Here is a 27,669-nt window from a genome sequence, read left to right on the forward strand (position 1 = left end):
GTGTGCCTTGAATTCTAAATAAATCACAGAGTGTCACCAGCAAAGCACCCCCACAACATCACACCTCCTCCTCCATGCTTCACGGCAGGAACCATAGATGAGGAGATCATCTGGTCACCTACTCTGCGTCTCACAAAGACACAGCGACTGGAACCAAAAATCTCAAATTTGGATTCATCAGACCAAAGGACAGTTTTTCACCAGTCTAATGTCCATTGCTCGTGTTTCTTGAACCAAGCAAGTCTCTTCTTATTATTAGTGTCCTTTAGTAGTGGTTTCTTTGCAGCAATTAAACCACGAAGGCCTGATTCACACAGTCTCCTCTGAACAGTTGATGTTGACGTGTCTTTTACTTAATTTATTTGGGCTGCAATTTCTGAGGCTGGTAACTCTAATGAACTTATCCTCTGCTGGAGAGGTAACTGGGTCTTCCTTTCTTGTGGCGGTCCTCATGAGAGCCAGCTTCAACATAGCGCTTGATGGTTTTTGTGACTGCACTTGAAGAAACTTTCAAAGTTCTTGACATTTTCCAGATTGACTGACCTTCATGTCTTAAAGTAATGATGGACTGCCATTTCTCTTTGCTTATTTGAGCTGTTCTTGATAATATGGACCTGGTCTTTTACCATAATATGGACCTGGTCTTTTACCAAATGCTATCTACCATATACCACTCCTACCATGTCACAACACAACTGAAGCGGCTAAAATGCATTAAGAAGGAAAGAAATTCCATAAATGAACTTTTAACAAGGCACACCTGTCACGACTTCCACCAAAGTCGTTTCCTCTCCTTGTTTGGGCGGTGTTCGGCGGTCGGCGTCACCGGTCTTCTAGCCATCGTCGATCCACTTTTCATTTTCCATTTGTTTTGTCTGGTTTTCCTACACACCTGGTTTCCATTTCCCTCATTAAGTGCTGTGTATTTAACCCTCTGTTCTCCCCATGTCCCTGTGTGGAATTGTTTGTTTGTAAGTGCTTGTGCACTATGTTACTGGTGCGCATCGGGTTTTGTACCCATGTAGGTACAAAACCCGATGTACCCATGTACCCATGTAGGTTGAGAGAATGCCAAGAGTGTACCTAGCTGTCATCAAGGCAAAGGTTGGTTACTTTGAAGAATCTCAAATATAACAAATATTTTGATTTGTTTAACACTTTTTGGTTACTACATGATCCCATATGTGTTATTTCATACTTTTGATATCTTCACTACTATTCTACAATGTAGAAAATAGTAAAAATAAAGAACAACCCTGGAATGAGTACAACCCTGGAATGAGTCCAAACTTTTGACAGGTACTGTATATGAAAAGCATATGGTAACCATAGTAGCAAGCTATTGAAAGGGAACTATATGGAGATAATGGGAAAATTGTTAGACCACACTTGTTGCAAGACTGGATCCAAACCATTACACTGTTGACTTTATTTGCATTTTACATTTACTGTACTTTTCGCCGCAACTATTCTGGATATATTATGTAACATGCTTAGACTATTCATGGAAAATGTGGGGTAGGTGCAACATGAGACCAAAAAAATACAATGGTTTGAGTAAGAGGACTAACTGGTGTCCACACACCTCTCCAGAGTGTGCACAGTTCCTAAGCACTTTTATGACTCAGAATCTTCAACTACAAGGTACTTTTTTCAGCTCTCCTAGCTGTGCTGTTGAGGAACTAGAGCAAGCACACTTGTCGCTGTTTCGTTTGGAACACAACCCTGTATACCCACCATCACACAATGACGGTTGTTTACGGAATCCAAAAACGGTTGATTATAACTTGTAATCTGGGTCAGGTGGACATGATTTGATGGCTTGTTATATTGCCAAGATGACTAGCTAAGTTATAAAATAGGATCTTACAGTGTTACGCTTTCACAAGGCAATTCAGAAAACCAGAAAATGTTGGTGCGCATAGAAAGGAGTTATAAGTGGATTCAGGCATGTGTGCTGCTGCAAATTTTCTTCACAATAAACAAAGATACGCTCGCTCTGACATCATTTATAGCATGTTACTGTACCGCCACTATGTTCCAATTTAGGTGCTTGTTAGAGCCCAAGTCGGCCATTTTCAACCTGTATACAGGTACAAGTGTAAAGGGCTACCAAGCTCTGCAGTAGCATACACTAACAAGTGTACAATATCACAGCTAGCATTTCATGATTTTTAAGGCTCTTTTTTGTACATAGGCCTACATCAGCATGAAATGTTGATATGCTATTTTACACCCCATTTCTTATGAAATACACTGCTCTACCATGAGAATACAGCCCATATTGTTTATGACATGTTTATTGTAAGAGCTGGTCCACATGGATCATCAGTGATTATCTTTCCCTGCAGCAGTCACATCATTAGATTACAGCACTGCTCCAATAAGAATCACATCACCTGGAAACACATCCCAGAGGATAGGGCCTAGTGTGTGTGTGTGTGTATGAGTGTGTGCACATACGTTATTTGTGGCAATGTGCGCACAAGTGTGTTTGCGAGCTCGTGCCTATGTCTATCAGTAACAGCAGCCTCGCCAAAGGCCTGTGTGGAGGTGTTTCACTGTGGAGGTGACAACAGTAGGCCAGTACAGCCCAGTACAGTAGGTCTCTCTCTGGGCAGAACAGAGCGGAGGTCTGTAATAAGAAGGCCCAGCTGGGCTGTGTGTGTTAAACGGCAGGTGGGTGGAGATGAGGCCTGCTAGCAGATGAACAGGTCAGAAGGCACAGGGTATGCACATATCACTGCTTAATAGGATAAACTGCACTGTGTAAATGTGCTCTGTATTAAATCTAATTACCCTGCGGTAATGGCACAGCTTTTTTACGATGTCCGTTGTGGCACGCCAATGTTCATTTAATATTAATCTAGCATGGCTCGAAGTCTAGGGGAAGAAGCTGTGTGCTACTTCTGGAGGCAGACGCACAGTTGCTTTTAGGAGCTTTACACAAGAGCGCAGACAGACTGGTTGAATAAAGGCTGAGTGAAAACATCACTCGAGTCCTTCATATTGGAAGCTGTGTTTTTGTCTGAATCTCCTTCCACTTCCCTGTTTTAATCAGAACACCTGACAACCATCAGTCTGGATCATAAGGAACAGCTGTGGCCATACTAAATGTACTTTGAGTGAAGCCTAGCTAACAATTCTAGGGAAATAAATGTTTTTGTAATGTTACTCATAATGTTCACCTAATGTTTGAGTGTCCACTTTTCTGTTATTTAGTGGAACGTTCTATCTATTTTTAGAAAAAACCTTCTGAGAAACTTTTAAAGCATGTTTTTGTGTTAAAGTTAGGGGAACCCATAATGTCTAACAGACCTTATTTACAACGTTCTTATTTACAATATTCTCAGAATATACAACACTGAAGTTCTAGACGCCTTTTATGGGACGTTGCAAGAACATTCATGTGTCCAGTTTTCTGAGGGTTCGGAGAATATTACATCAATGTATTACCAAACATACACAGAACATGGTTGCCATGTTCTCATAATACACTGCTCAAACAAATAAAGGGAACACTAAAATAACACATCCTAGAACTGAATGAATGAAATATTCTTATTAAATACTTTTTTCTTTACATAGTTGAATGTGCTGACAATAAAATCACACAAAAATTATCAATGGAAATCAAATTTATTTAAAATTTGTTTAAGTGTTCCCTTTATTTTTCTGAGCAGTGAATATATACAATATATAATATATATACAATATTAATGTTTTAGAGCTCTGATCTTCCTGCTACTCCACCATGTCCATGTCAGAGACCAGTTAGTCTGACTATTCTCTCATCGTTGATTTGATTGACCTTTTTCATGAATTTAAGGGCTTTCTGTATATGTATCTAATTGTGGGGCATAGTAACCTGTTTAAACTTATAATCCTGAATCACTATGATCAATAAAACATTATGAGTGTACTTTTATCACATTTACATCCAAATGCATTCATCCTATTGCTTACACCTATCAAGTTGTTTCAGTTCTACTCAAAGGCCTAGGGAGGAGGGGTTAGGGTTTCTTCTGGACAGGGCCTAATTATACTGTCCCTACGGATATCCATTATTGGTACAGTGATTACGGTGTTGTGCTTATTGGGCCGGTATAGTTAGGCCCTGTCCAGAAAAAACCTTAACCCCTCCTCCCTGGGCACTTGTGTAGATCTGAAACAAATAGATAGGTGTAAGCAATAGGGTGAAATCACTTCGAAGTAAATTTCAGCTCTGTTAAAAGTACACTCAAGAAAAACTTATATTGATCATAGTGATTCGGGAGTAAAATTAACAGGTTAATATGCCCCACCAACACCAGCTATACAGAAAACCCTTATATTTTTGAAATACGTAAATCAAATTTATGGTGAAAGAACAGTCAATTTAACTTCTTATGGCTGGAGGCAGTATTGAGTAGCTTGGATGAATAAGGTGTCCAGATGTGCCCAGAGTAAACTGCCTGCTACTCAGTCCCAGTTGCTAATATATGCATATTATTAGTACATTTGGATAGAAAACACTCTGAAGTTTCTAAAACTGTTTGAATTATGTCTGTGAGTATAACAGAACTCATGTGGCAGGCAAAAACCTGAGAAGAAATCCAACCAGGAAGTGGGAAATCTGAAAAAATAAGACTTCTGAACATCTAATCAAATGGCCACCCAGACTATTTGCATTGCCCTCCTCTTTTACACCACTGCTACACTCTGTTGTTATCATCTATGCATAGTCACTTTAATAACTCTACCTACATCTACAATATTACCTTAACTCACCGGTGTCCCCGCACATTGACTCTGTACTGGTACCCCCACGTATATCATCTCGCTATTGTTATTTTACTGCTGCTCTTTAATTACTTGTTACTTTTATTTCTTATTCGTGTTTTTTAAAACGGCATTGTTGATTAGGGGCTCGTAAGTAAGCATTTCACTGTAAGGTCTACACCTGCTGTATTCGGCGCATGTGACTAATACAATTTGATTTGATATCCCTAACCTTGCCACAGACAAAAAGAGCTGTGAATGGATCAGTGGTTCACCAATCAGGGCTTGAACAAGGCGTGATGTGTAATTAAACATTAATTTTTTTGAGAATACTTCTTTGGAACCATCAGGCGACATCCCGTCAATTGATTCACAGAAATGTTCTTGCAACGTTCCCATGAAACCCATCTAGAACACAATATCTTACATTCTGAGAACATGGCAAACATGTTCTGTGTATGTTTGGTTGGACATTGTTGGAATATTCTCCTAACCCACAGACAATGGATACAGGAATGTTCTTTCAGGAATGCCCTGACCCTCAGAAAACTGAACACGAATGTTCTTGCAACGTTCCCCTGAAACGTGTGTAGAACATTAATATCTTATATTCTCAGAACATGGCAACCATGTTCTGTGTATGTTTGGTGGGACGTTGATGGAATATTTCCCTAAACCACAGAGAAATGGACTAATGAATGTTCTTGCAACGTTCCCATAAAACATGCATAGAACATTAATACCTTATGTCCTGAGAACCTTCCTTGCACATCAAAGCAACATTCTTATGAAAATGTTGGTTACTAACCTAATAAGACTCTTAAGGGAACCTTCTCTAAAGTTGTGGGGACATGTGTTGTTAGCTGGGAGTGTCCTACCTAGATCTAGACATGTCTGCTATTCTTATACACTGTAATAATAAAATATAACTCTTGGGCTACTACAGTACTGCACAAGCATAATAGGCCAAGACTTAATTACTGCTGACACAATCATTATACAGTACCTTGTTTTAGCATGTCTCAGCACTGAATTATATCTAAATAAAGCACAATGAGCTTCCTAGGGAAATGAATTTGGAGAGAGAAAACACCCTCCTCCTATCCAAAACAAGTCTGATATTTTATTCACTAATTGGTCTGTTGAACAATCAGATTTGAAACATTTCTGATGTGAAAAGATCTGGTCAAAATATCTGATGTGATTGGTCAAAAGACCAATTAGTGGAAAAAAGATCAGAGTTGGCTGCCTGTGTAAACGCAGCATAAGTTCCTTCCTGCCTTTTGCATAAGACATCTAGCTTTGTGATATCATCTGATTTACATCAACTATATGACACGTCAACAGGTAACACTTGGTCTTAGACCAATCTTGACCACTGTGGGGAAAGGTCTTACAGTTTTTCTCAATTGCTAAAACAAAATTTCTGAAACCTTGTTCCATTTCCTGAAAACATTAAACACAAAACCTCATCTTCAAGCACTTAACCTCTGACTCCTCTTGCAAAATGAAACATTCGCCTCAAAACAGTTTTACCTGTGTTCAAAATCAAACACTGCTCTCAAATCATAAACAAAGTGATCAAAATGATATACACTCTCAAGCAGTCAGTAAACAATACACCGAAAAATAGAAAACACATTGTTCAAAACATACAATTCTCAGGGAGAAGTACATTTTTTATCTAAAAAAATATTCATATTTTTCCGTCATTGTCTTTTGATGAACGAAAACATGTTCTATCATAGTAGCTCAAACTTGATCAGAAATTACTACTCTGCTTTGCTCTTTGCAATTTTGTTTTTTGTTCTTCCTCCTCCTTATACCCCTATTTTTACAGTACTGTACCCTGCATCTCACAAACTTGTCCTTTGTCTCTGTGATACTGTAATTCTTGTTCTTTGTTGATGTGAACCTGCAACCAGTCAAAATCTATTGAGCTTTCAGTACTGTTACAGTTTTTTCCAATTGCTAACACACTAAAATGACATGCACAGCACAATTATTTAAACTGACACACAGAGAGCAAAACCTCTTCTCAAGTCTCCAAAAGTCTAAACACATTTTCTGCTTTACACACATTTTGCAATTCAAAATGGCACTTATTAAATGCACTGCACACGGTTCTCTGCATAAGACACAACAATCTGACATAAAGTCACATGTGTGCCATTTCAAAACACTGCCATTCAAAATGACACTACATGAGCTAATTGGCCAATACATGTGCCACATGGCCACACACTTCAATGGTTAATTGTTACCACTTCAATCAGGAAGTAAGCATTATGAAAAGACCACAGGTGAGCACCTTTTGTTTTACAACAACAATGGAAGCCGTTGCAGAGAGAGGAAGAGGAAGAGGAAGAGGAAGAGAAAGAGGGAGGGTGAGAATGAGAGGGGGAGGAAAAGTGAGAGGTAGGGGTAGAGGAGTTCATGGCCAAAGAAGACAACAACTTTCAAATGAAATCAGAGCAACCTTAGTTGATCATGTCATCAACCATGGGCTGACAATGTGAGAGGCTGGACAGAGAGTGCAGCCCAACTTGAGCCGTTTTACTGTCGCCTGTGTCATCCGGACATTTAGACTGGAGTACAGGTATGTAACCAACATTTCTTTCACACTATGTAGTACACCCCATGTCATGGTGTATCAGTTGGGTGACACCTGTTTACTTCATGAATGGCTGATGTCATACACTAACTGCACAAATTTCCTGTAGAATTTACTCTACTGTGGAGGAAATATCTTTAGGCTGCATTGTCCAAGCCCTATATTTATTTATTGATTTTTTTTCTAAAGGGCTGAGAGAGGCAACCATGGTGGAGGAAGGGGCCAAATGTTCACCGGGGTACAGGAAGCTGCCATTGTAAACTTGGTTTTGGAAAATAATGGATTCAGATTATGAGAAATTCAAAGCCACATCATCCAAGACAACACATATATTCAACAACATTCAACGAGTCAGTCTGTCCACATTGGCTCGTATTCTCAAGCGAAACCAAATCAGAATTAAACAACTTTATAAGGTGCCGTTTGAGAGAAACTCTCAAAGAAACAAAGAGGTCAGACGAACATATGTGGATGTAAGTACAATATTGACTGCAGTACACTACACGCAACATTGTTTCCCAGTGTACTGGATAACACCATATTGACTGCTTTTGTTCTTTGTTTTCAGGGAGTACTGGAAATGGATGCTCAATCCCACATGAGTTCATCTTTATAGATGAGGCTGGGTTCAACCTAGCAAAGAGCAGAAGAAGGGGGAGAAACGTCATTGGCCACAGAGCCATTATAGATGTTCCTGGCCAACGTGGTGGGAACATCACAATGTGCGCTGCCATCTCCAATACGCATGGTGTCCTCCACCGTCATGCCAACCTTGGACCATACAACACAGCCCATATTCTCACATTTCTGGACAGACTCCACAACATTCTCATACCACCAGAGCGTATGAATGATGCAGACCATCAAAGAACCCGGTACGTTGTAGTATGGGACAACGTGAGCTTTCATCGTGCAGCCCCAGTCCAAAACTGGTTTGCTGACCACCCACCATTTCTTGTGCAATGACTCCCATCATACTCACCATTTTTGAACTCCATAGAAGAGTTATTTTCGGCATGGCGGTGGAAGGTATACGACCGGCAGCCCTTTGTGAGCATGCCTCTTGTGGAGGCTATGGAAGAGGCATGTGATGAGATTGATGTGGGTGCGATTCAGGGATGGATAAGGCACTCAAGGCACTTCTTCCCTCGATGTCTGGCAAGGGAAGATATTGCCTGTGATGTGGACGAGGCGTTGTGGCCAGACCCAGCTGTGACGTGGACGAGGCGTTGTGGCCAGACCCAGCTGTGATGTGGACGAGGTGTTGTGGCCAGACCCAGCTGTGCGGCAAGATGCTGCCTAATTATTTTTCTTGCCTCTTTTTTTCTCTATATTTTTTCTGCACATTTTTTCTGCAATTTTCTTTTTCAGTTTACTGTTTTTTTGTGAGCATATTTTTGTTCAGTCCAATGTAAATATATCTGCTGTGCATATGTTGCACTGACTTGTTTGGTGAAAAATGAAGAAATACTTTTTTCAACAGCATGTGTGTGTATCTGCAAATATTTCTGTGCATCTGAAGAATTTTCAACAATTTGAACTATTTTAGTATTATGGCAAAGCATACTAAAGATGAGAGTGCTTTTCATTATGCCCAACAGTGTGTAGTTGGTTAGACAAAAATCTGGTAATATGAATGAAGTGTGTGCAATTTCGTGCAAACGTTTGATTTTGATAATGCTATATGTAGTTTTGGTTGCAGTGCTTCATTTTGTAGGATATATGAGGTATTTTGCAGTTTGGGGGTGTGGTTTTGTGAGTTGTGTTAAGTATTTTGATAAAACCAGCCTAGTTTGCAAAATTGTGCTTTAGCAATTGGGAAAAACTGTAATAAATGGAAAGCACAATGTTCAGGGCCATACAATTTGCCCATTGTACAGTATACAGCCTACAATGCACTGTACTACAGTATCCATTCTCAGACTTCTCCTTCCCACCTTCAACAACTTGTTTGCTCTCTGAACTGGCTTATATTGGTTGTGTCGCATCATTTGAAACAGGTTAAATCCATTTTCAGTGGTTGTGTTCAATCAATGACATATGTTCTCTATCTGTATTTGATTGTTGCCACTTGTGTTTACCAGTATGGATGACATGTGCATTAGAGTGCAGAATGTGTTTTGAGAATGAGAATGTGTTTAGAGTTTTGCTGAAAAGTCTAAGTGAGATCTGCAAATTGTGTTTTACCATGTGAAATGGTTTAAGGTATTGACAACAGACTGCATAATTAGCTAAATGAGTCCAGGCAACTGAGAACTTTGTTCAGCCAATGGGTTTTAGTGTTTTAGCAATTGAGAAAAACTGTAATGATTTTTATGATCAATAAAACATTTTGAGTGTACTTTTAGCACAGGGTGTTTGTGTGTGTGTGTGTGTGTGTGTGTGTGTGTGTGAGAGAGAGAGAGGTAAGTCAATCAAATCAATCAATCTAACTTACAGTACAGTACATTAGTTAATTGTCACAAAGTGCTGTACAGAAACCCAGCCTAACCCCAAACAGGAAGCAATGCAGGTGTAGAATAACATACGTTTAGGGAGAGGTGCTATGATAGCCTGTCACAGCAGTGAGAATGAGCAGAGAGAGAGAGAGAGAGAGAGCTGCATTGGCCTGTAGCTCTGTTTATGAGTGTAGAGTCTTGCGCGGGGCATAGGTCTCCCTGTTGGAGATTGAGTGTAGGCCGTCTGAATGTTGTTTAGGCCGTACCTGGTTGAGTGCTGGCACAGCTTTTGTTCCGATGCAGGGTGCTAGTGTGAGAGAGGAGAGGTTCTGTCCCTCCACCCTACGGGACTCCAGACAATTCTGTCTTTGACGAATCACCCCTGACTTAGAGTCCGAATCATCTGGCACTCTGAAAATACACAACGTAAACTTTTCACAGGTATTTTCTTGCTTTCTTGTATATTCACCAATGCAGACAAGTCTGGATACGAGGTAGATGTATCATCTCTGACTGTTATGTTTTCATACTCACGCGTGGGATAGATTCATGGTGGCATTTATACATGCAAATGAATAATGATTTATTGTAGAGATTAACGTTGAGGCTATTTAGAGTGTCATGTTCCGTGGCCTGGCATAAATGCTTCCTCAAACAACGTCTGAACGGAATTACAATCAATTTTCAAATGTACAAAAAGAAATAGCTCATCACATGGCCATTCATCAGAGGTAGGAAGAACCCACTTCTCTGGGTGGGGGGGCTGTGTATGTGTGTGTGTGTGTGTGTGTGCGTGCATGCGTGCGTGCATGAGAGTGTGTATGTGAGAGTGAGTGAGTGAGAGAGAGAGGTAAGTAATGGGATCTGCTGCCAGTGTGGGTCTGTGGAGGCTTTACAGCCCAGTTCATTCACTTAGTCAGCAAACTGAAACCTGGAACCAACAGTAGTGAATCCATCACACACACACACAGCCCCCCATAGGTAACATCACTCATATCCCTCATATCCTGCTAGCAATTTAGCCTATGACTGTACTTCTCTCTGTATATTGCTCTCGTATGGCTTCACCATTATCTGTGTATACTCTCTCTCACGAGACATGTCCCCACCCTATAAACTTTTTCAAATCAAATTTTACTTTTCACATGCACTGAATATTAGCTATTTCTCAACTTGTGTCAATTCACCTGTTCTTCAACTATCTTTTTAAAGTAGTTTCTTCTTAGTATGCAATTATTAGTCGATCCAAGTCATCTAAAGGTCAGACCATGCCCTCTCCTCTCTCCCCTGAGTCCACATTGTTAGTTTCAGTCCATGGGATTAACCTAAACTCCATCACGCCTGGCTGTTGTTGTATCAGTCAGATTGAGCTGCAAGCCTGGGCCTCGGACCAATCAGGGGGCAAAAAAAGAGAAGCCTGAGTAATAAAAAAAATGATCATGAATCTATTCTGAATTAAGCATAATGGGATGTGTGTGATTAGCCGGCCACACACACTCACTTGAGCTCTGGGTAGACGTTGTCCAGATACCACTTGAAGGATTTGCACTTCAGACTCTTACGGAGCTCTTCCCTGCTATGAATGCTGATAAGAGAGAGAGAAAGAAAGGGAAATGAATGTTAGAGAGAGGAACCTTTTTTTATAATGCAGTCCTGCTCTTATCACAGAAAAGACAGTGCTACACACTCACACACAGGGAGGCACACACACACACACACACACACACACACACACACACACACACACACACACACACACACACACACACACACACACACACACACACACACACACACACACACACACACACACACACACACAGGGAGGCACACACACACACAGGGAGGCACACACACACACACCTTATGGTGAACCATGTGGAATCCATTGGTGCAATATGTAATGCAGGGAGAAGAAAAACACTTTTAAATAACCTAAAGAATATGGTTTGAACTGAATTATCCAGGTTATTCATGCTATTCTAGGTGCAATATGGGTTTGTATTCTCTAATCTGTCTCTTTTTCAGCCTTTGCTTTTCTCTATTTGTGCATATTTTTGATACTGAATGTTGAATCAGATCTTCAACCCAAACCTAATATTAGATAACGGGAACCTAAGTTTACAAATTATTTTATTTATGTAATTGAAAAAGTTAAGCAACACCCCCTGTGTGAAAAAGGAATTGCCCCCTCACACTTAATAATTGGTTGTGTCACTTTTAGCTTCAATGACTGCAACCAAACGCTTCCTGTAGTTGTTGATCAGTCTCTCACATCGCTGTGGAGGAATTTTTGTCCCACTCTTCCATGCAGAACTGCTTTAGCTCAGCGACATTTGTAGGTTTTCAAGCATGAACTGCTCGTTTCAAGTCCTGCCATAACACCTCAATTGGGATTAAGACTAGGCCATGTCGTCCAAAAAGCTATACTTTTGAGTCATCTGTCCATAGAACATTCTGTCCATCCAGGTGCTTTCAGGTGCTTTTTGGCAAACTTGAGTCAACTTTTTGGATGACATGGGTCCCATTATGTCTGGTGAAAAACAAACACTGCATTCCCCAGTAAGAACCTTATACCAACGGTCAAGCATGGTATGATGGTTTGGGGATGCTTTGCTGCCTCAGGACCTGGATAACTTGCCTTAATAGAAGGAACCATGAATTCTGCTCTGTATCAGAAAATTCTACAGTAGATTGACAGGCCATCCGTCTGTGAGCTGAAGCTGAAGTGCAGCTGGGTCATGCAGTAAAACAATGATCCAAAACACACAATCAAGTCTACATGAAAATGGCTATAAAGCAACAAATTTGAAGTTTTGGAATGGCCTAGTCAAAGTCCAGGCCTAATCCCAATTGAGATGTTGTGGCAGGACTTGAAACGAGCAGTTCTTGCTTGAAAACCCACAAATGTTATGGCAACTCTGCATGGAAGAGTGGGCCAAAATTCCTCCACAGCGATGTGAGAGACTGATCAACAACTACAGGAAGTGTTTGGTTGGAGTCATTTCAGCTAAAGTTGGCGCAACCAGTTATTGAGTGTAAGGGGGCAATTCATTTTTTACACAGGGGGCATAACTTTGTTTATGAAATCAATGAAATAAGAATTGGTCATTGTTGTGTTATTTGTTCACTCAGGTTTATCTAATATTATATTTTGGTTGAAGATCTGATAACGTTCAGTATAAAAAATATGCAAAAGGTGTAGGTGTAGAAATGCGGTGTAGAAATGTATGGTGGTGTTTCACTCACTCTCCGTAGGACTTGCCCCGTGCTGCAGGGCGAGCAGAGTAGTAGAAGAGCTTGAACTCATCCATCCACACCTCCGCCGTCCGTCTGGTGTTCCTGCAACACAGCCAGTACAGCACACAGTAGGAGTCGGTAGGCGTTTTACATTAAAGCACTTCATCTCAGGGTGGGCCAGACTGATAGTGTGAAAACACCTAGCACGTATGTGACCAAAATAACCATAAGCCAAGCCTGCCCTCACATACTGGTCTCAAACACATTCCAAGAAAATGAATCATCTCGTTTGCTGGAAGAAAGCAGAGAAACAATACATGTTCTGAGAGTCAAATGTACACATCCTATTCTCTGCATGTCTAGCTCACACTTTTAAACATTCTACGAATGTGATTCCGCTGACACTGCTGCTGCGTACTGTGGCCCTCCTCCCGATAGATATGTATGTATCTTGATTTAGACTTTCATACACCTCTTTTGACATTTGAAAGCCTCTGGCAAACTTTGGATTTGGGGTGAAGACACATTTACACGTACATTTCAGTGCATCTCTAGCGTTCCACACTGTCCTGTTCAGCTCATTAAGCTAGTCTACACCCCTATCCTATGCTATCCACTTGACCCTCACAGGCAGGAATAAGACAGCCTACTTTCAGAACTCACATCACTCCTTTCCACCTTACACGGTCTCAGACGGAAGCATACTCAACACTACTGCGACACAGCCTGGCTTCTGAGCAGCAGCAGAAGATTTTGGGACAGAAAAGGGAGTAGCAGCTTGTAACACAAATTACAGTGATATTGTGCAGAGAGCGGAGCATGGAGAGTGCAGGTGAATAAATTACATATAATTATCAGAGAGCATGCTGAGCCACCAGCTGCCATTAGAAGCCTGGCTTTCTTTTCAGGACATGAAATCAAACATCATACTTGGAGTAATTATTCATTAACTTGGCTGAACTATGCTACACATACAAATTTTGTTGACAGGATTCATTAATTATTCATTGGGGGGGCCTAATGTGTTTTGTGTTGTAGGTAAAGAGGGAAAGCTCATCAGTGAATGAACAGTGAACACACACTGCCAGTCAGTCAAAGGAGAGGCAGCCAAGTCAAGGGTGATTTTTGCACAACACATTTTCTGAAAACGGCTCTGTAATCAAATCAAATAGTGCGTTGTTCACTTGACATATTCAGTCCATGCCGTGACTTTCCTGAAGGCTAAATGCAAATGAGAAATACAAATGAAGAAAACTGATTCTGTCAATAATTGCATTGTTAACCAAGGGCAGCATTTCTGATTCATGCCAAAATTGAACATTTGATAAAGAATGACATATGTAGACAAAACTTTTCAGAAAGAATAACAGAAATTGGGTGTGCACTCGTACGATCAGCTAACTAAAGCTTTGCCAAACACAGCAAGAACATGATTCTAATCCCCAATATGGAAAGAGAGCCAAACTACTCTGATGTACAGAAGAGAATAGAGCTTAGCATAATGCATTCAAAAGACAATGTTTGGCAAAGCTTTAGAGAAAACTACAGCAAGTCTTCAATTTGTATTTGCCACGTTCGCTGCAAATCCTATCCCACTATTGGGTTGCATTGCACGAATACCGGCCTACAGCTCAACAACTCACACAGTACATATCGAGTGGTACCGTGCAGCACTTATTTTGGTTGTTGTAGGCTGCCTTTTTATCTTGGAGCATACGGATAGATACAGTAAGATATAGGTCTTACTTGATGTAGGTGTTGGGTGCCTTTGTATTTTGGAGCAGGCTGTGAGATAGGATACAGTACAAATGGAGTCAAGTCTTACTTGATGTAGGTGTTGGCGTTGCCCTCAGGGAAGATGTAGGGGTGTTTCTTGCGGAAGACGTGGCCGACCCTGCTGCAGGGGATAATCTCTAGGCTCCCTCCACACATCCACACCCGGAACGAGATCTCTATAGGGTTTCACACACACAACACAACACACACCCCACACAACACAACACACAAAACACAGCTACCATTAGTTATCATTGTCCCATGGAATTACTATATTGTATGTTGTATGTTCAGTGCTTGTAGACTGTATGAGTTATGGCTGAGAGGAGGTGCAGTGGGACAACAGAGTCCTAAGGAGAGAGCGCTCATATACTGTAAGATGGAGAATGGTTACAGGGGATAGGAGAGGTTCAATTCTAACACACAAAGTTTTGCATACAATGTCTTGATCATCTACAAGTGAAACCAAATTAAGCTATACTCCTGTTAAGACGTTATACTATTTCTCATCCCAATACAATCCATACACATTACTCATCATCTTTATCAGCATCAGCATCTGTATATGGGGCTCTGATGCCTTGAATATTAGATAACATGCTTGCCACCTCATATCTCATGTTTAAATCTGCCATGTCCAATGCTCACTTAAAGAAGCCACAAGAATGTAAATGAAGTCCTTCCATTGCCTGGTCTAATTTAGCCCAGACTAATATACTAGCCTAAAGACATCCGGCTGTTGCTACACACCTGTCTTTCAAACCCAACAAAGTTGAAGTTTCATAGCCTCATTATCATTGTATATGCTGTGTTTTTCTTTTTCAGAGTAACATCTTCAACACTTCCCCAACAAGCCTATGAGTTTTTTCTGCATTTCAAAGTGTCAAAGGGAGCAGCATAGGGAATATTTTCCATCTAGGAGAGAAAGCGCAAGAGGGAAAAATAAACGAGAGATGTGAAAGAGAGATGGAGAGAGAGAGAGAAAATAAAAAAAGACTGGGGAGAGAGATAAAGAGAAAGTGTGAGAGAGAGAGCATCCTATTCAAGTCTTACTGTACCCCTGTCTCTGCTTTGTTCTCTAATGATCTGAAGCCTCAGCAGCAGTACAGACAGTGGAACCTGTCTGTCTAATATATGAACCCCAGCATCCTTCTGCCAGAGATACATGGGAGAGTACTCGTCAGCCTCCTGGCCTTTTTAGAATCTGGAACACACTATGAATCATCCCCACCACTACCACGGTTAGCTCGGGCTGCTGTGCACACCTCGCCTGCAGATGTACCTGACAGGAGCAAACATGAAGCAGGGAAGAGAACTACTAATGCTACCTATTGCTCCAGGGTTCTGGCTATGACTGGAATAGCTGAAATGTTTACACTCTCTCTAGCTTATTTGACAGTGGTGTGATGTTATGCTGGACACTGATTGGTCCTAGAAATTCTGCTTAATATTTGTGTCTTCTTGACCATTGACACTTTATAGTCAACTAAACAGTAAGTGTTACAAGTCCAACATTTGGAGTGGATTTGATTGATTTGAAAAATTATAATTTTTGGGATTTGGGGATTTGGGACTGTGGTAAAATAACCATTACAAACCCAGAGAGTATCCCTCAAAAACTTCCAACACAATACATCAACTGTCCCACTTTAGTAAGGAAAGTTCTCATGACGGCAACACCCTTTAGCAGACAGAAGGACTGGTGTCAGCTATAGAGGCAGGCTATAAGTGCTGACAGACTGACACGCTGCTGCCACTCGGGTGCTCTCAGGCAGCCTAATCCCCCCAGCTCCAGCCCAGTCAGCTGACTCACTCACCAAAGTTCTCCCCGCCCCAGATGTCCATGGCTGTGTCATACTTCCCCAGGTGGTTGAACCACGACTTGTCAATCACAAACAGCCCTCCGGCAATGATGGGAGTCCTGAGAAAGAGAAGGCGAGAGAGAGAGTACTCAGGGGATATTATTTTATGAAATATTGACCAAATAGGATATGATGCCTTCTCCCACCAAAATGTCAGTCAGACATGAGGTAGTTTGTTGATGTTTTTGGCGATACTAAGAACACATTATTATAAATCCAAGTCGCTGGTAGAAGAGTCCAACCTATCTTAAATCCGTCTCCACACAGTTGAGTCTTGCTGATGTGAATAATGATGCTGGCCCGGCCCGGCGAGTCTCAGTGAGTGTGTGTGAGCCGCTGAGTAAAATGTAAATTGATTGAGTGATACAGGAGCCAGCCGGCGACAAACCCGGGCTGGACTGGCTGACAAGCAGAGTTTAAGCGGATACCTTCTCATTATCAGGCGGAAGCTGCAACCAGGCCCTCCACGGTGTGCCAACTGGGGCCTATCTAACACAATAGACTCACAGCACATGACCAGACAATGCAGAGGGAGAGAGAGCTGAGAGAGAAAGGGGAGGGAGAGAGAGGGGTAGAGAGAGAGAGCTCTCATGTTGCTGACTTCAAGGCAAGCCATTTTAAAAGATTTTTGATTCTTTCATTTTGAAAGACGAGGAGCATCGTCTTGTCTCTAGAATAGACACGCTGTGATGCTCTCTGGCGTCAACAACATATTCTCCACATTCATTTTCTCACAGCGGTTTCTCATTCCCTGTCTCTGTCTCAAGAACCTGAGTAATTTACACTGAACAAAAATAGAAACGCAACATGCAACAATTTCAAAGATACAGTTCATAGGAAATAAATCCATCCAAATAAATAAATTAGGCCCTATGGATTTCACATGACTGGGAATATCTGTTGGTCACAGATGCCTTAAAAAAAAGTAGGGGCGTGGATCAGAAAACCAGTCAGTGTCTGGTATGACCACCATTTGCCTAATGCAGCGTAGAGTTGATCAGGCTGCTGATTGTGGCCTGTGGAATGTTGTCCCTCTCCTCTTCAATGGCTGTGCGAAGTTGCTGGATACTGGCAGGAACTGGAACACGCTGTCATACATGTCAATCCAAAGTAGAGGTCGACCGATTATGATTTTTCAACGCCTATACCAACGCCTATATTATTGGAGAACCAAAAAAGCCAATACCGATTAATCGGCCAATTTTTATTTATTTATTTGTAATAATGACAATTACAACAATACTGAATGAACACTTATTTTAACTTAATATAATACATCAATAAAATCAATTTAGCCTCAAGTAAATAATGAAACATGTTCAATTTGGTTTAAATAATGCAAAAACAAAGTGTTGGAGAAGAAAGTAAAAGTGCAATATGTGCTATGTAAGAAAACGTTTCAGTTCCTTGCTCAGAACATGAGAACATATGAAAGCTGGTGGTTCCTTTTAACATGAGTCTTCAATATCCCCAGGTAAGAAGTTTTAGGTTGTAGTTATTATAGGAATTATAGGACTATTTCCCTCTATACCATTTGTATTTCATTAACCTTTGACTATTGGATGTTCTTATAGGCACTTTAGTATTGCCAGTGTAACTGTATAGCTTCCGTCCCTCTCCTCGCTCCTCCCTGGCTCGAACCAGCAACACAACGACAACAGCCACCATCGAAGCAGCGTTATCCATGCTGAGCAAGGGGAACAACTACTTGAAGGCTCAGATCGAGTGACGTTTGAAACGCTATTACCGCGCGCTAGCTAGCTAGCTAGTCATTTCACTTCGGTTACACCAGCCTCATCTCGCGAGTTGATAGGCTTGTAGTCATAAACAGCGCAATGCTTAACGCACAACGAAGAGCTGCTGGCAAAACACACGAAAGTGCTGTTTGAATTAATGTTTACGTGCCTGCTTCTGCCTACCACCGCTCAGTCAGATACTTAGATACTTGTATGCTTGTATGCTCAGTCAGATTATATGCAACGCAGGACACGCTAGATAATATCTAGTAATATCATCAACCATGTGTCGTTAACTAGTGATTATGATTGATTGATTGTTTTTTATAAGATAAGTTTAATGCTAGCTAGCAACTTACCTTGGCTTACTGCATTCGTGTAACAGGCAGTCTCCTTGTGGAATGCAACGAGAGAGAGGCAGGTCGTTATTGCATTGGACTAGTTAACTGTAAGGTTGCAAGATTGATTCCCCCAAGCTGACAAGGTGAAAATCTGTTGTTCTGCCCCTGAACAAGGCAGTTAACCCACCGTTCCTAGGCCGTCATTGAAAATAAGAATGTGTTCTTAACCGACTTGCCTAGTTAAATAAAGGTACACTTAAAAAAATATATACAGATTTCCGATTGTTATGAAAACTTGAAATCGGCCCTAATTAATCGGCCATTCCAATTAATCAGTCGACCTCTAATCCAGAGCATCCCAAACATGCTCAATGGGTGGCATGTCTGGTGAGTCTATTATTTCAGCTCATGAAACATGGGACCAACACTTTAAATGCTGCATTCATATTTTTGTTCAGTGTAGTTTGACCAATATTCTTGAGGCAATACTACCTTCTCTGGTAATTTATAATGTCTCCAGAGTGCACTCGAGGCTACGTCTTAAAAAGTTAGCACCAAAATAGATACAGTACATTGACATCTGACAAAATACAACTCTCGACAGTGAGAACCTTGGCTGCACCCTGAAAACAGCTTTAGGCTGCATGTTTTCCTCCTTCATTTAAAGTCTTGCATCAGGACATTACTATTTCTGGTAGAAAACATAAAGATTCATGATTTATTGATTCAGCTAACTATATATCAGCATAAAGTTAGAAATAGCGTATGAGGAGGCCTTGGGAGAGCCATTATTTTATTTAACCTTTATTTAACTAGGCAAGTCAGTTAAGAACAAATTCTTATTTACAATGACAGCCTAGGAACAGTGGGTTAACTGCCTTGTTCAGGGGCAGAATGACAGATTTTTACCTTGTCAGCTCAGGGATTCGATCTAGCAACCTTTTGGTTACAGGCCCGTCGCTCTAACCCCTAGGCTACCTGAGAACATTCAGCCTAGAAACACAATAAAATAGAGAACTTGATGCTTCTCTATTTTCCAGAAAGAGACATCCTTTGTTGTATATTTCCCCTGCTGCAACATAAGTACAGTACATGCCAGACCTGAAGGAAGTATTACAAGAGGAAAACCTAATTTGACAATGCTGTAAAACCCTGAGGTACATGCATCACCAAATCCTCCCTAGTTATTGGTGTCTGCCATGAACTACTGCTGCTGCTTCCATTTTCAGATCCCACTTTTTTTCAGACACTGTCCATAAATAGACACCCCCTCCCACTGGAGAGAAGAAATGACAGAAATTGACATGCCTATGACAAACAGATGATGATGATGATGATGATGGGATTGAATGACTGGGTGATGATGTGCCGGCAGCGACAGGAGAGCAACAGGCTAGTAAGAGATGGAAGATGGGGGGATAATGACACATTTGTGACTCAACATGCCCTACGGAGTCTTGTTAGCAGTGCTCTTTAAGTGATGTGTATTATTGGGTGGATGCAATGAAGAAGAGTGATTGGCAAAGCAGAATCTGTCTCCATTGACCTTCTCTCTAACACTGTGCACGCACACACACACACGCATGCACGCACCCACACACACACACACACAGACACACACAGACACCCACAGACACACGCAGACACACGCACGCATGCACGCACCCACACACACAGACACAGACACACGCACACACACGCACGCACCCACACCCACACACACAGACACACACACACACACCCACACACACAGACACACGCACGCACACACGCACGCACCCACACACACACACGCAGTCACACACACACACACACACACACACAGGAACCCCATGCTCCAACCATCTGTGCCTCTTTAGCTCACCGCCTCTTCCAACACCCTCTCAGTTTCAGTCCCACCACTCCTGGTAGGTCTCTGCTAAAAAGTGTGTGTGCGTGTGCCCGAAACCACACGTCTCTATCTGTGTGTCTATCTCTACCAGTGTGAGGAGCAGACTCCATGTGACACTGCACCAGTCTGGGCACTTGGCCCATGCTGCCAGGCTGTGTGATGTGGGATCGGCTTCCCACCAGGCCTGGGTCTGTGCCTGGGCTATTAGAGGGCCTTATTATTCTAACACCCCCCAGGGGCTGGGTGTTGGGGTGGGCACAGAGGGATGTAGGGTATTATACAACGGGTGGATCTAATCCTGAATGCTGATTGGTTAAAACCACTTTCCAGCCGGTGTCTATTCCACAAGTTGCCACAGGCTAAATCTATGACGTTAAAATGCCCATTTACTCTGTTCCATCTGACTGTGCAATTCACTGTCTAATCAGCCCAGGCAGGCAACTTATGAACTTGATCTCCGCTATAAGAAAAATCATCTAGACATTATCTCACATTTCTTTTAGAATAACATACCATTTTCAACAGCGGATATTTGAATAAACCTTACCGTCTGGCTCTCTAACATTTGCAACATTGTTTCAATATTCAAATTTGATTTCCTGCTGTCCCATAGTAATGAACATGTCGGGAGTCGGGACGAGACAGACTGGCGGGCAGCTTTTCTCAGCCAGTTGAAATCATGAATCAGCCGTCATCATTTTTATTGATATATACAAAGAAATGTCAATTGAAAAAAGGTACAATGGAACACAGCTAATTTGCAGTCTTTCCAGCTTCAGTTTGAAGTGATTGTGTTACTGTAGCTGTGTTGTTGGCTAGCTCCTCTGAACAAGTGTCCTGACGAGAGAGCACATTTTCTATGTCAGGCAAAATCGCGCCTCATTGGCTCATTGTCATGGATGTATCCAAATAAATGTCACTAGAAAACAAAAGCAAATGCAGCTACTTTGGTGTTATTCTGGCTGCATTTTGATGTGACTGTAAGTTAGCCGTAGATGGCTAGCTAGTAAGCAAGGGATAAGAACGTTGCCAGCCAGTATGGCAATGCAACATTTAGAACGAACGACTGGGTCGAGTATCCAGCAACCCTAGATTTGTGTCGGGACTATATCTTGTGGAAGGATGAAATAGTATGAATAAATTCATCAAAATAAGAGAGGAATGAAAGATGGAAGTACAGACAGAGAGCTGAGTAAAGAAGTATGAAGAGGAAACGTAGACGAGGGGAGGAAAGAAAAGAAAACAGAAAGAGAAGAGGAGGGAAGATGGCAGCCCACAGTCCAGCATCTCTGACACTCTCACCAGCGCTCACTGGCAGGAGCCAAGGCTCTCAATCCCCGCACAGCACAGTGAATATTCATGATGGAAACACGTGTGACGGACCGGCTCGATTTGGCCATATGTAGCCTCAGAGCTAGAAACACTACATTGGAGGAACAATGTGGGAAAGTACTTCTGCTTTGAAAGTTGATAAACTTGTAAGCTCACTTTTGAGAAAATGGCCCTTGGATGTTTTGGTACACCTACTGGAGAGCTCTTCTTGTCCACACCCACTCAGCATCGTTCACACCCTCTTAAGCTTTAGCTCCACCCATCTCATTAAGGGTTCACATCTGAGGCTAAACATAGTGAGTACGGTAATATACTTATTAACAACCAATGATTTCAAGACTAAATACTGGTTTATACTACGTCTATCGACATGTCTATTTACAGTTGTCGCAGTGACATCATAAACATTCTATTGTCGTCCGACATCAAACTTGTTGTAATTTTGTAAAAGTATAAACAGACAGCGGCCTGGTGGTCCAAAATAGCATAACTGGTGTATTTTAACACCAATAAACCCATCCGTTTACAAATGAATTTAGTATATATCAATCTAGCAAACCAGGTAACTAAAAGCAACTTTCTAAACAATATTTTGGTTAGTTCCTAGCTTGTTAAGTTAGCCGGCAATGTTTTAAATTGGGGCTAATTTGTATTCATTATTACAGAAACAGAAAGATGACCTACGAGTTAATGGCGAGCTAATTACAGAAAATAGCTTACGGTTGTGAGTGTGACGAAATAAAAGCAGGGCATTCTACCAGAGAATTTTAGAACTGAGACACTCGTTGGCCTAATGTTATATCCTAATTTGACTTTGGTGCAGGTCATGTTGTTCTCCACATTACCGTCTCTGTTAAACACACACTATATAAAATCAAAGTTTATTTGTCACGTTCACAGGATACAGAAGGTGTAAATGGTCACTTGCATATTGGAGTCTTTTGTTTAGACATGTAGCTGGCTAGCTAAACAATTGACCATCATTCCAACTCATAATGTTACTACCCTGCCTTAATTTTGACAACAGTATCAAGTATTTTCTTAGAAAATATGTTCCTTCATAGAAATGTGTGCTAGTGTTTTGAATATAAAAGTTGTTTATCTCTGTACCTGGAGAATAATTATTACCGCAAATGAACAGAGAGACTGAAAGGGAGAGAGAGAGATGTGTGAGAGAGATCAATCAATCATTCTAGCCGAGCATTAAAATGACCTGCCCTGGATTCAGAGCCAACCGGGGCCAGGAGGATTAAAGATGATCAACTATTTTTGGCTAAAATAATGCAAAGGTGCTTTAACTGGCTGTGGTCCGGTCCCCTCTCTGATCTTCTCTGGGCTGCATCCTCATTAGCTGTGCTGCTGCTATCTCTGCAGAGATCACTGGTTTAACTGCCTCTTCCAGCTGCTGCTGCTGCCTAGTCCGCCTCTCCCTCTCTCCTCCCTGATGGACTGTTCAGATCACAGTGCAGTGAAAGGCCACAGGGAGAGACTTCATTCCACTGTTCCTCCGCTCTGCTCCATCAGATGAAAAAGAAAAAACATGGCTGCATGCTGCCGGCCACTGGACTTAGGAACGGAGGGATGAGCTGTCAGGCAGCCACCCCCTACTCCCCTCCTCTATCCCTCTGTCCCTCTACTCTCTTCTCTTCTGCAGCCAGGCCAGACCGTCCCGTAATATCCGTCTTCATGCCTCCCTTCACTTACTTAATGGGTTCGGTGGGGTCAGCTCTCCTGGCTTTCTGCTCAGCAGACAACTGCTCCCACTTGAAATGTAGACTCCAGTCGAAGCCTGCAGCAGAGAGAGAGAGATAATCACAACATGAACTGGGAATGTGGGAGGGTGAGGGAGAGAAAGAGCGGGAGAGAGAGGGTAAGTCAGGGGAGGATCAGGAGGAGAGCATTGCAGGTCAGAGAGAAGGGGACCAAACGACTAACAACAAAAGGATGATGGGAGGAAGGGGGTGAGAAGGAGGGTGGACTATGAACTATAAAGGCGGGGTTGATTATATAAACGCTGCAGCAGCCTCTTCCTTCATCACACGCTTTATTAATCTCTGGCAGAACACTGTCAATAATTACAACCACCAGTCCTGCAACCATCTCCTATTTAATTACTCTAATGACTAATTATGGGCCCCAGCCCATTGGCTAATAGCTGATCTGGGCTGAACCTTGGGAATGACCTTTATCAGGCTTTACACAAGAGCTTTTAAATAGCCCTTCCCATCCTGTCCTGAGACAGACGCAGTGCCCTTGATGTCTTCAAATATATGCATGAGAGAGCCAATGAATATTTGTTCTATTAATAAAGTACGTGGGTGTGTGTCTGTTTGTGCACGTGAACATGTGTGTCCGTGTGCACGTCTTAGTGTGTCTGTGTACGTGTCTCAGTATGTGTGTGTGTCACACCCTGATCTGTTTCACCTATCTTGTGCTGGTCTCCACCCCCACCAAGTGTCTCACATTTTTTCCCCATTATCCCCTGTGTATTTATACCTGTGTTTTCCATTTGTCTGTTGCCAGTACATCTTGTATTGTCAGGTCGTACCAGCGTGTTTCCAGTTTCTTTTTGTTCTCAAGTTTTTGTTTCTAGTCTTCCCGGTTCTGACCTTTCTGCCTGCCCTGACCCTGAGCCTGCCTGCCATCCAGTACCTGCTCGGCTCTGACCTGGTTTACCAACTTCTGCCTGCCCTCGACCTGTCCTTTGCCTGCCCCCTGTGTTATATTAAATTATCTTAGAATCAAACTATCCGCCTCCTGTGTCTGCATCTGGGTCTTATCCTGAGTCGTGATAGTGTGTGTGTGTGTGTGTGTGTGTGTGTGTGTGTGTGTGTGTGTGTGTGTGTGTGTGCAGGGGAGAGAGATTGGGTCTGATTTGGAGCAGACCCAGGAGTGCTGGCGCAGCAGTCTGCAGGCAGGCAGGGCTGGCTCTCAGTGGATCCATACGGCTCTATTGACACCACATCTTTTTCCTGTTATGAGCGATGGCTACATCAATAATTAAAACGTCCAATCTGAGAAGGCCTTGGACTATTATCCCCATTGGCTGTCGTATCCAGTTCTCTGGGAACACTGATTGAAGCTGTTCATCTGGCTGTGTGTGTGTGTGTGTGTGTGTGTGTGTGTGTGTGTGTGTGTGTGTGTGTGTGTGTGTGTGTGTGTGTGTGTGTGTGTGTGTGTGTGTGTGTGTGTGTGTGGCCTCTACTATCCAGGTAATGGAGACCCAGAAGCCTGGGGGAGGAAATGGAAAGAAGGAAGGGATGGGGTCAGGGATAAGGGATGAAAAGAGGGATGGAGAAAGGGAGGGTTGGACAGAGAGCTGGACAGATACAGAGATTGATAGACACAGAGAGAGGGACATGGCTGTGGTGATAGCGATGAGGACAGGGAGGTCAAGTCCCTGTCGCTCCATACCTCCACGGAGGTCAGAGGAGGCTGCTACGTAGGCGAAGGTATCCATGTTGATGATGTCAATCACTGGGCTCACCACACAGGTCGGGTCCTGGTGAGACGAGAGAGAGAGAGAGAGAGAGAGAGAGAGAGAGAGAGACGGGAGTCAGAGACCATGTTCAAAACTCACAGTAAGAGCCAATGGCACGATTCCTTATTTACAGTTCAGAAGCTGAAGTTAATGAAAAAGATATGGGAGTAATGGGAGGCATTGATGTGCTACAGGGCACTGATTAAACATACATTATGTTCATACAGTAGGTCGCCCAGTAGTGTGGATGATGTTTCAGTTAATGCTCTGGTGCTCATTCAGTTGTCATAGCCTTGTAGTCCTGAAGTCAAGGAAATAACCAGGGAAAATGTCCACCTTTAGGACATGTGATACATCTGTTGGGATGTGCTGATTAATTGCTGTTAGGGTCACTTGAAAGACATCATAGTGGCTTGGGGTCATTGTCTTGTCTTTTCTTCTTCCAGCTAAAGGAAAGTACATCGATCAGTGTCTGATCAGATCAGACAGAGTGAAGAGGAGGTTAACAGGCGGTGTGTGTGAAAGTCATGTCTTGAAATAGTCTGCTCACACACCCATGCATGCCATGCACACACACACCTGTCAGAACTCACAGACACACACACACACACACTAAGTCTCAGTCAAAGGCCATGACAGAGTCATCTTTAGGAGCTGACGCACGCACGCACGCACACACACACACACACACACACACACACACACACACACACACACACACACACACACACACACACACACACACACACACACACACACACACACACACACACACACACACACACACACACAGTCCCTCTCTCTCACTCACTGTCCCTCACTCACTGTCCCTCTCTCTCTCTCTCTCACGCACGCATGCACACACGCACACGCACACACACACACACACACACACACATTGACAAGCAGCATCCTGGGCGGTTTGACCACATTATCTCACATTTGATTGGCTCGTCTGCTCTTCTTCAGACATTCACTTTCTCTCATCCCTCTATTCCCCTCCTCTCCCTCTTATATTTTCTCTCTGCCAAGGTGATTTACCTTGACCAGCACCCATGCTTCACAAGACTGCTTGGGTGCGCTTTCCATTTTCCATGAGACTGCTGAGTTTTCGATCCCTTTCAACCATTTCAATTGCAAATTATCTTCTGTTCTCAGACATTATGCGGCTCTGAGAGGAATGCCCCTTTACAGCGGCGTGGTGTGTCATGAATGTTACACATGCGTCTTTGTGCCTGCATTTACATAAATCAATAAGTAATACATTTAGAAATAGATATGTATATATGTGGATAGTGATGGATGACTCCCTCAAAACAAAATCAGTTCTGTTTATTTGAATATATTGATTGTTTGTAGACAAGAGCTTCCTGTATTAGTACACCCAGTACAAAACATTATGCTATGCCTCGCAGCGCCAAATCCAAAATAATGATGAGACGTTGTTGAGAACTTAACGCTAGATATCGGCAGCCGCACCAGGGAATTAAGATGCAGACAGCACTTTGAAATCAGACATGCATGAAGGTTAGTATATAATTGAATATAACATGTAAGCCCCCAGTATTAGGGGGAGTCAACCCTCTGTCTTAGCCTGGGGGAGAGGAAGAGTGAGGAAGAGTGAGGAAGAGTGCTGTTGGTGTAAGTTGAGGGAGGCACTTCTTCCAGATTAGGGGCAATGAGAGGAACAGCAGAAGGTAAACTGCCATTTTCTCCCCAGTCACAACACACTGAGAGCTCTGAGAGCTGCTGGAGAGCTGCTGGAGGGGTGGTGGTGGTCCCGGAGACAGTTCACAATGCTACAGTTACACACCAGCTAGGAGGGAGTTTTTCATTCATTCCTGGAGATATAGACATATACTGTATCAAAAAGAGAGAGTATGTGTAGGAGTCCGAGAGTAGGGTGGGGGGTTCTGTTGATTGAAGTTCACAAAAAAACGGACAGTTAAGTCACCTGATAAAAATATGTTGCAAGAACAAATATGCATCAGAGTTCATTTTTCGTCATGAATCTTGTTCTTGAGGCAGTTCTGCAGAGTGGTCACTAACTGGCACAGTCACAAAGTAACCCTAATGCCTAACTGAATTTTTACAATATACTAAATTTTGACTTTGCAGATGGACTATCTAAGGGGAAATCTCTTAGTTCTGCCTCCATGACAAGACTCATGACAATAAACATCAACCTGCATTTTAA

At 42.3% G+C, this 27,669-nt stretch overlaps 1 protein-coding gene and 1 long non-coding RNA gene across 2 annotated transcripts in view; one reads left to right on the forward strand and one right to left on the reverse strand.

Annotated features, from left to right (window-relative positions):
- The window catches only part of galnt14 (UDP-N-acetyl-alpha-D-galactosamine:polypeptide N-acetylgalactosaminyltransferase 14 (GalNAc-T14)), a 129,933-nt gene that overhangs the window by 8,137 nt on the left and 94,127 nt on the right, over positions 1–27,669 (reverse strand). Inside the window, exons 7-13 of the mRNA XM_042321712.1 lie at positions 25,406–25,493; positions 23,696–23,780; positions 16,647–16,750; positions 14,879–15,005; positions 13,063–13,155; positions 11,315–11,398; positions 10,080–10,224 (exon numbers count right to left, since the gene is read on the reverse strand). Coding sequence (XP_042177646.1) covers positions 10,080–10,224; positions 11,315–11,398; positions 13,063–13,155; positions 14,879–15,005; positions 16,647–16,750; positions 23,696–23,780; positions 25,406–25,493 — 726 coding nt within the window. The remainder of the gene's footprint in view (positions 1–10,079; positions 10,225–11,314; positions 11,399–13,062; positions 13,156–14,878; positions 15,006–16,646; positions 16,751–23,695; positions 23,781–25,405; positions 25,494–27,669) is intronic.
- On the forward strand, positions 7,055–9,274 carry LOC121846500. Its single transcript, XR_006083391.1, has 3 exons — positions 7,055–7,360; positions 7,565–7,848; positions 7,944–9,274. It is a non-coding gene; the product is annotated as an uncharacterized LOC121846500 (long non-coding RNA).

Source organism: Oncorhynchus tshawytscha, linkage group LG05 (genome assembly GCF_018296145.1).
Source record: "Oncorhynchus tshawytscha isolate Ot180627B linkage group LG05, Otsh_v2.0, whole genome shotgun sequence".
Lineage (NCBI taxonomy): Eukaryota > Metazoa > Chordata > Actinopteri > Salmoniformes > Salmonidae > Oncorhynchus > Oncorhynchus tshawytscha.